This window comes from Onychostoma macrolepis, chromosome 19 (assembly GCF_012432095.1).
Source record: "Onychostoma macrolepis isolate SWU-2019 chromosome 19, ASM1243209v1, whole genome shotgun sequence".
NCBI lineage: Eukaryota > Metazoa > Chordata > Actinopteri > Cypriniformes > Cyprinidae > Onychostoma > Onychostoma macrolepis.
This window is the reverse complement of record NC_081173.1, coordinates 28179199-28188970: the sequence shown is the minus strand read 5'-3', so window position 1 is coordinate 28188970 and position 9772 is coordinate 28179199. Positions and strand designations below refer to the sequence as shown.

General features: G+C 34.8%; 1 protein-coding gene across 1 annotated transcript in view; it reads left to right on the top strand.

The window, feature by feature from the left end:
- Positions 1-9492, top strand: part of LOC131525369 (major histocompatibility complex class I-related gene protein-like) — a 10272-nt gene extending 780 nt beyond the window's left edge. Inside the window, exons 2-8 of the mRNA XM_058752878.1 lie at positions 1306-1566; positions 5562-5840; positions 7240-7521; positions 8572-8673; positions 8773-8790; positions 9034-9091; positions 9185-9492. Coding sequence (XP_058608861.1) covers positions 1306-1566; positions 5562-5840; positions 7240-7521; positions 8572-8673; positions 8773-8790; positions 9034-9083 — 992 coding nt within the window. The 3' untranslated portion in view covers positions 9084-9091; positions 9185-9492. The remainder of the gene's footprint in view (positions 1-1305; positions 1567-5561; positions 5841-7239; positions 7522-8571; positions 8674-8772; positions 8791-9033; positions 9092-9184) is intronic.
- Positions 9493-9772: the final 280 nt, after the last annotated feature.

Sequence of the window (9772 nt, the reverse complement as noted above, 5' to 3'; positions counted from 1 at the left end):
AAGAATAAACCTCATAGCTTTCTGATTGTCTTGCCATGTATTGGGCAAAAGGCTCATTACAGAAGAATAAAAATCAAAATGATTTTTTTTTTCTTCTCACAAGACTCAAAGAACAACTGTAAAGAAAACAAAAACTGTTTATAGGGAATTTTGACTGCAGTGTTTTGGCCACTAGATGGCGATACAATGCCACGAAACATTTATATTTACATTTATTAATTTGGCAGACGCTTTTATCCTTACAGTTGAGGAATAATACAACAAGCGATTTACCATAAGATGACAATAAACACGAGAAGTGTCTGTTATACAAGGGTTCAGTCATCGTTCAAATTAATAAAAGCTAGGACTGGAAGAAATAAAGGAGACAACCCCAAGACAACATACATGTAATAAAGATCAATCACATTATTACTGAAATCTATGATCCTGTGTGTGAGAGAGAAAGTGTGTGTTTATGTGTTGTAAGCAAAATGGACAGCAGGATAAACATGGATAATTAAGTTTTTTTAAACTTCATATTTCACAGTAATCTGGTCTCCTAAAATGTCAGAAACCTATTACATTTCATTCCTTTCACATGACTGAAACCTTTGTACTAATGAATAATAATAATAATAATAATAATAATACATTCCTGTTAAATAGATTAATCAAATACAAATCATTATTGTAGCATTTTACTTTCGTTGTTCTATTGTTGGACAGATTTGAAGTAATATATTCAATAATAGATTTGTTCTTCTTACATTTGTCTTTACCTGAAGTGAGATCTTGAAATCTCATATCTGTATATAACATATCCAGAGTTTACTGTGTCTAGATATGTATTTTTATCTGTCTTCTTGTGTTATATATTTTTTTAGTAACTGGAATCAAAATGACCTCTGTGTTTTAGCACACTTCACCAATGAGACTAATTATGAGAAAATATTGTTTTAATAAAAAATACAGCACATCTTGCTATATTTTTAGTACAATAAATGACAGGGTCTCAAATGTAAATTTAGGCAATTTAGGAAGATCTGGAATATGAACAATTACAGAGACAATAAACAACTAAAGCTACAGTCCTTTTGTATATTAGGGTGTTTTTTTTTTGTTTTTTTTTTGTTAATCAATTTAAATATTTCAATATAGGTAACTGTTTTCAACTGTTATGGCATAAATTATTTTAATATAGCCTAATTGTGAATTACAGTGTTGATGTAATACTTAAAGTGTGAATTTTGAACAGGCTTTATGTGAAGATGTCTAATTTGAGATGATGACTAAACTTCTCTCTGTTTGTATCTCTCTCCTCAGGAAAACACTCTCTGAAATACTTCTACACTGGTGTGTCTGGAATCGATGAATTCCCAGAGCTCACTGTGGTTGGTCTGGTCAATGATGAGCAGTTTATGTACTTTGACAGCAACACAATGAAAGCTGTGCCAAAGACAGAGTGGATCAGACAGAATGTGGGAGCAGATTACTGGGACAGTCAGACTCGGACTGATATTGGTCAGCATCAGTACTTCAAAAACAACATCCAGGTCGCAAAGGCACGCTTCAACCAGACAACAGGTAAATTGGTAACAAACCTACTTCCACGCAACGTTCTAGTTTTGACTATTTTACATATTAATGATACAGTGTTAGGAGTACAGCTACCATTTACATACCATTTATAATATCTTCTATTTTTATTTTATTTTATCAGTATTAAAGATGTGTTTGTTAAATAAACACTAATATCCACTAAGGACAGAAATGGTCACTTTTGTCTTTTTTATTGTACAGTATTTGAACTGGGCAGAGGATTTCCATTAACGAACATAAATATCATGAAGGTGTCCGTGTGTCCATCAGTTCAAAGAGCTGAACCATCAGATAACTGAGAAGAATGAGATTAGATACTAAAGCCAAGAATACCATCCATTTTTTAATATTTCACATTGGGCCACTTTTACAATTTAGTCATATTTATGACTCAAATATTGTATGTTTCAGTTTTGGCAAAAAGGTGGTAAAACAGCAGAACACACAGATACACACACACACACACACACACTGAACACATTGAACACACACATCCTAGACATACTATGTAACATAGTTTAACCATGATTTCTACCGAGGGGGACAATCTTCCTAATGTGTGTTTTTAACAGCCAGGCAGTATCTTCACTGATTTGAGTCTCACAAACCTAAAATACTCAGGACACAGAAACAGTTCATGGCTCAGTTTGATTGGACGTGATGAAAATCACATGACGTCCGCTGCAGCGAATCAGTCGACAGCAGCTCTGATCGATTCATTCAGTGAGAGATTCAATCAAACTGATCATTCAGAGCGGTTCATACTCACGACTCGTTCATTCATGAGTCAGATGACTCTGATTGTGCCGTATGTTTGATGTCCTGTGGGTTTGTTTTAAAATTAAAATTTAGTTTTGTTATTTGACATATTTCAATTTTACAAAGATATGTTCAGCATTTTGTCCAAGCAATAAACTCTAAACTTCTTTTCAGCAATCAACAATAAACTTCTTTTTTAAACTGCTTTCTCATTCCAGAAGAATGTTTGTCTACAAACATTTTAATCTAGCTTTTTCTTTCTTCTTTTGTAAGAAATGAACTGGTTCTGCTTCAGAAACAGAGGAGAAAAAGTGAAATGTGTGAACAGAGATGCTTTAGATGTGATGAATTAGAATTTTTTAAAATTATTTTCAATGATAAATATTCATTAGTACCATGAAATTGTCTTAAAATACAAAATAAAAAATATTATTAAACAAAAATATATTACATTAGTTTTACTGAAAATAAAACAGTTACACTGCCCTCTAAAAGTCTGGAAACACCCTAGAAAAGTGGGGTTTTGGATGATATCAGTATAAATCCTTATCATTTTTTGGTGCAAATACATTAAAGTAACTTGACATTATCATTGAAGACCGGCAATAATAATTTAAATTTTGTCTGTCATGGAATGGCCTCCCCAATCACCCGACCTCAACCCAATTGAGCTACTATGGGAGGAACTGGACTGTGATATGCGTAAGAAGTGTCCAACCAGTGTGAATCATCTTTGGGCAATCCTTCAGGAGGCTTGGAGTAATATATCAAGTCAATGTTTGAATAAACTGACAGCTCGGATGCCCAGATTATGCAGAGCTGTAATAGCTGCTAATGGTGAATATTTTGATGAATTGAAAATATAAGTATTTTATATGTATAAACTGTTTATGTAATAAAATGTTTTCGTAGTTTGTGTTGTCCCTTATCAGTGCAAAATTATCACAAATTAAAAAGGGTTCATGCCAATATTGTCCAAAACCCTATTTTTCTAGGGCGTTTCCAAACTTTTGGAGGGCAGTGTACATTTCAGGTGTTCAAACTTCAAGCTTTTAAAAACAATTCAAATGTAAAACTACTTAAAACTTAAAAAAGATTGATCATAATTATTGCATAAATGTTCATTAGTACCATGAAATTATCTCAAAACACATTAAAAAAATGAAAAAAACATTATTGAATAGAAATATATTACATTGCTTTTACTGAAGCAGGTAAACTTAGACATTTTCCACATATGGACATAAACGTTTCAAGCATATCTCTGAATGATTATGTAGGCGTCAGCGATTAGGAGCAAGCCCAAATAGGTGTTTCCAGGCACCTATTCCTGATCAGAATGGTGGTGGATGGGTTTCTTCGGGACAGTCTTCTCAGTTTGCACAGAGAAAGAAGCACACACATACACACAGAGCACTTATCTGTTGTTCAAGGTTACCTAGCTCTAGCAAGCATCTTATCAGTATGGTTCATTACACACACACTATGCAAGTCTCGTCTTAGAGAAAAGAAATACAGAATAAAGCAGGAGTCTTTAATATCACAGTTGTCTCAGTTGCGTGTCGCTCACAGAGAGGGGAAGTCATCCTGACCTCCTGACATGGCCCTGTGACCTGGGAAGGAAATAGACTCAGCAAGTGAAGTTACACATTCCCTTATTGGCATATTGCTACACTGAAAAGACTATAAACTTACCTTAGCAACTGCACAGCAACTGCCTAACAACCACCCAGAACATCCCAGTTGAAAAATCCAGCATATGCTGGTTAGGTATGTTTTGAAACATGGCTGCTGGTCATGAGCTGGTTTAAGCTGGCCATGTGCTGGTCCTGAGCATGAGCTAGTTGCTTAGGACCAGCACATGACCAGCTAAGAACCATCTTAAACCAGCTCAAACCAGCAGCCATGCTTCAAAACATACCTAACCAGCATATGCTGTTTTTCTCAACAGGGATTCTAGCAACCACCTAGGTCATTATAGTAAATGCTTAGCAATGCTCTAGCAACCACACAGAACACCCTAGCAACCATGGCAATCTGTGTCTGAAGGACGTCACTTTCAAACTTTGAGCTTTTAAAACCACTTTAATGTAAAACTGCTTTCTTTAGTGATCAGTGAATGTTTGTCATCTCAATGATCAAATGAACTTTCATTAATGTCATATGTGACCCTGGACCAGTCTTAAGTCGCTGGGGTATATTTGTAGCAATAGCCAAAAATACATTGTATGTGTCGAAATGATTGATTTTTCTTTTATGCCAAAGATCATTAGGATATTAAGTAAAGATCATGTTCCATGAAGATATTTGGTAAATTTCCTACTGTAAATATATAAAAACTTCATTTTTGATTAGTAATATGCATTGCTAAGAACTTCATTTGGACAACTTTAAAGGTGATTTTCTCAATATTTAAATTTTTTTGCACCCTCAGATTCCAGATTTTCAAATACTGGTAGTTGTATCTCAGCCAAATATTGTCCGATCCTAACAAACCAAATATCAGTGGAAAGGTAATTTATTCAGCTTTCAGATGATGCATAAATCTCAATTTTGAAAAACTGACCCTTATGACTGGTTTTGTGGTCCAGGGTCGCATATATTCATTCATTCATTTATTTCTATAGCACAAGTTAATACAACCATTGTTGCCCAATGTGCTGTACAAAGAGATAAAAAAAAATAAAAAGAAGATATATATGGTCTGATATCGGCTGCTGTCTGTGTGTTGTCTTGTTCTTCTTCTGTTTGGTTCACTGATTTATATCTATGTGGTTTGGTTCAATACAATTTTGTATTTTTTTTTCTTTTTACAATTAAATACAATTCAACAATTCTGGTTGTAAGACACACATCTGATGCAGTAAATAAATCAGCAGCTGCTCAGACAGATTCAGTCAGTGAGTGATTAAATCAAACTGATAATAAACTGTACTGTACACTGTGTGCAGCCGGTGTAGATGTCACAATAGAAATCATGTTGTCTGTTTATTGTCTCTTATTTCTCAGCACCTGTTCTTGTTCTCTTATCATAATAAATTTAGTCAGTAAACTCACAACTCAAATATTACTAAAAAAATTTTTTTTAATTTAGAATGGAGGCCAAAAATATGTTCGATCAGATTTATTGATTCTGAGTCAAACATGTTTCTGACTGACTGATGGTTTAATTGTGACTGTATTCATTGATTGTTCATAAATTCAATGTCTCTGTTCCTCAGGTGTGCACACATTCCAGCAAATGTACGGCTGTGAGTTTGATGATCAGACTGGAGCAACAAATGGGTTCAGACAGCTTGGATATGATGGAGAGAACTTTCTGGATCTGGATTTCAAGCAGCTGAGATGGATTTCTCCAGTGCAGCAAGGATTCAGCACTGTACAGAAGTGGAACAATAACAGAGCTCTTCTTGAGAGTGACAAACAGTACTTCAGCACTGAGTGCATTGAGTGGCTGAAGAAGTATCTGCAGTATGGAAAGAGCAGTCTGGAAAAAACGGGTACGTCAGTTCTTATCCAGCAGTGAAAATATAGCCATAGGCCTACATGTTTTGTTAAACAGTCTTCTACACTAGAAATCATTGGAAAAATTTCTTCTTTCTTTCAGAGTAGATTGTTTTGATTAAAGCAATACAGATCATGTGTTTTGTTTGTAGAAATTTATAATGAAGGCAATTTTTTAAATGGATTGCTAAACAGGTTCAGGAGGAGCATGTTCATCTAAAACTGTCAATTATGAACTGGATAGAAAAGTATGAACTGATACAGGCATGCAGGTGTGGTGTATTATAGTGGCAAAGCTCAGTGTCCAGTTGTAACTGTAACACCGTGTCTACACCGGACACGACAATTGTTGCGCCGCACCACAACAGCTAAAGTCTGTCTACACTGGACGCGACGAAGCGATCGTTGAAAAACATTTGAAATTTGTGTCAGTACATCATAAATAGAACGCAGCAGCAGTTTTGTGTCAGGTATTTATCGTGTCGTGCCATGCCGCATCCAGTGTAGACAGCATAATAGGTTCTATAGTATTTTGTCGCACCGCTCGCGTCTGGTGTAGACACGGTGTAAGGCTGTTATTACTAAAGATTTTCTTAAATTAATGGGTTTGTTGCAACCACATCCAGAACTGGTAACTGTAATTTGCTGATTAGAGCCCTGTAAGCCATGAACTATCACTACTATACCATCGAGGGGCATTTAACCCCAAGTTATCATTTTGCATAAACACAATAGTTAAAAGATTGCTTGTGTATTTATTTACTAGATGACAAAGTTTCATTAAAGATGAGGCGTGCTGCTACTTTCTGGATTGTAGTAAGACTGGCAGCAGCACAATTTTCAGATTAATAAAGCCTTGATAAGGAGCTGTGTAATATGCTCAGATAGGAAGAATCAGATCTTCCTGATGTTAAAGAGCACAGATCCACATCACCAGGTGCTCATAGCAGTAAAGTCTGTGGTATTTACTCTCTAGGTTCCTGGCTGACTAGATGACATTACTGTGTTGTCAAGCCTATCAAAATGGGTTTGTTTGCTAAATTAGACTGTCTAGGATGACAAGAAGCTCTGGTTTAGATTTTTCAAAATATTGAGTTATTATTATTAGTATCGAAAGTTTAGAAAAAAAGGTTACATAAAAAGGATATACAGCTCCACCTGCAGAGTGCCTTAATAGAAACCAGAGCTTTTCAGCAGCGCCTCAGCGGCCTTATCTTACCAGTTCCACCACACTTCAAACTCTACCTGATATTATACAGTGAACTGAATGAAGACCAGCCTTCACAGACAGTGTGTTGGTGATTCATAAAGGTCTTGATTGGGAAGGCATAAATTTAAGGTCACTTGAATTCAAGCTCTGTCTCTCTCTCTCTCTCTCTCTCTCTCTCTCTCCAGTCTCTCCTCAGGTGTCTCTGCTGCAGAAGTCTTCCTCGTCTTCAGTCACGTGTCATGCTACAGGTTTTTACCCCAGTGGAGTTAAAATCACCTGGATGAGAAATGACCAAGAGCATCATGAGGATGTGGAGGTTGGTGAACTTCTTCCCAATGAGGACGGGACCTTTCAGAAGAAGAGCACCATCAGAGTTACACCTGATGAGTGGAAGAACAACAAGTACAGCTGTGTGGTGGAGCACCAGGGCAAAACCAAGACAGCAAATGAGATCAGGACTAACCCGGGTAAGAGAAATTAAATGAGTGAACTACAAATGTAGTCCCTCCTGTGATTAACCACCAACTGTATCATGACTTGACTCACCAAAAAATAAACCCAAAAGATCAGTGATTTATTAACAAGGAAGTTTATTGAAAAATAAAGTAAAATGGAAACAATCACAAAACAGACAATAGAGTACAAACACAATACATTTAGGCCTGTATTGTTATTATATGGTTGCACATTGTAAATATGCTGTCACTACATACCAATGTATTGCATATATCACAGACACTGTTTGAGATTTTTCACCAGTAAAGGGGTCTGTACCATGATGGTGGCTGAAAAAACTCAGGGTTACAGGATTAGTTTTAGTTGACAAAACCAAACCAGTCCAATCCGGCTTTGTTGATACAATGATGCTGATCATCAACTTTCTCTGTCAGCTCAGGCTTTATCCTGAGTTTATGGAGCGCGTGCACATGAAACTGTGACATCAGTAATGAACAGCCAGAAATCACTGCCAGAGATTAAAAGATTGAAAAATATGAAGAATTTAAATACACAGCAAGGTCAAAAGGGCTGTCCTTGAAAGAGGACAACTAAAAGAAAACTGATCAGTGCAAGTGAAACTTGTGAAGTTAGTTGATAATATATGATAATATACAGTATATAGGTATAAAGAGACTAAAAAATCTGAACTCATATGTAATCATATTTAAAGCTTTATATATTGATTCTAAAGCTTATTTATATTCTATATTATCTGTATATATTTACTTTAATTTAAAATAAAAGATTAATAATAATTATTAAATTAAAATGGCATATGGATCAAGGCTATAATAAATATATAAATCATATAAAATATTTATAATAAATAATCATTGCTAAAGCCAGATGATTTTATCTTTAAAAATGTTTTACTCTGTAGTGCCCTTTGATTTGGAGCAAGAGAAACTATACCGAAACTTACCTGGCTAGCCAGCTAAACCAGCTTCATGGTACAGGCCCCTGGTTCGTAACATTATCTGGCTTTGAGATTGATCTGATGTTTTCCTCTGATCAAACAGGAGCTTCTGTTCCCATCGGCATCATTGTTGGTGCTGTAGCTGCTGTCATCTTGTTGGTTATCATCGGTGTTGCTGGGTTTATGGTGTATCAGAAAAAGAAAGGTGAGAGAGACTCAGATATTATTATCATCACTATTGACTACATTGCATGTTTTACACATTTATGTGCTAATATTTCATCTCTGAATTTCTGTTTTTCAGGCTTCAAACCTGTCAATGGTAAGTTTTTCTTAATCTCTGTTTGATATTATTATCAACAGATGGGCCCTGCCTTCATGATATGGTTAATAGTAAAATGTTAATATTTCTAAAATTTTGGTCACGTAAAATCAAAGAGTAAGTCAAAATATATGTATAGTTCTATAATATTTTTCTTTAAATAGATCTAATAAATAAGAAATTGTGCAACTGTGTGATGTAGCTGTATACTGTCATGATGACTGTAATTGTTTTCTGTTCTAGCATCTGATGATGGCTCTAACAGCTCAACTCATTCAGATCCAAAAGCATAAAGATCTAAGTAGATTATTATTATTATTATTATTATTATTATTCATTAGTGCAACTGTTTCAGTCATGTGAAGTCAATTAAATGTAATTTCTGGCATTTTAGGAGACCAGATGAGTGCGAGAGATGAAGTTAAAAAAGATGCTTGTTCTGCTGTCCATCTTGCTTACAACACAAACACACACACACACACACACACACACACACACAGGATCATATATTTGATGGGATTGATCTATATTTCTACATTAATTACATCTGCTAAGTAAAGTTTTTGTTTCATCACACTTTATGTTCATCTTTGGTTTTCATTAATTGTATGAACTTGTTCATGTTTTAATTGTAAAATGTATATATTTCTCTTTGGTGGCAAAAAGAAACCAACAATACAAATAATTGATTTGCAAGTTTGATTAATTTGTAGGATTTGTAATATCATTACTTTTTTTTTTTTTTTTAACTGTGTTTTTATTCAACTTTGTATAAACATACCAATATACACATAGCATTTACTTAAAATATGAATACACAAATAATAAGTAAATAAATAAATAACCATACAAAGTTGAAGAAAAGGGGGAATGAATTAAGAAGGAACCGTTAATAACTTCAAATAAATACAAATAACAAAAAAAAAAAGGCCCTGACAACATTTCAAAGGTCAAGTAAGGGATAATCAATGGCTAGCTGTGC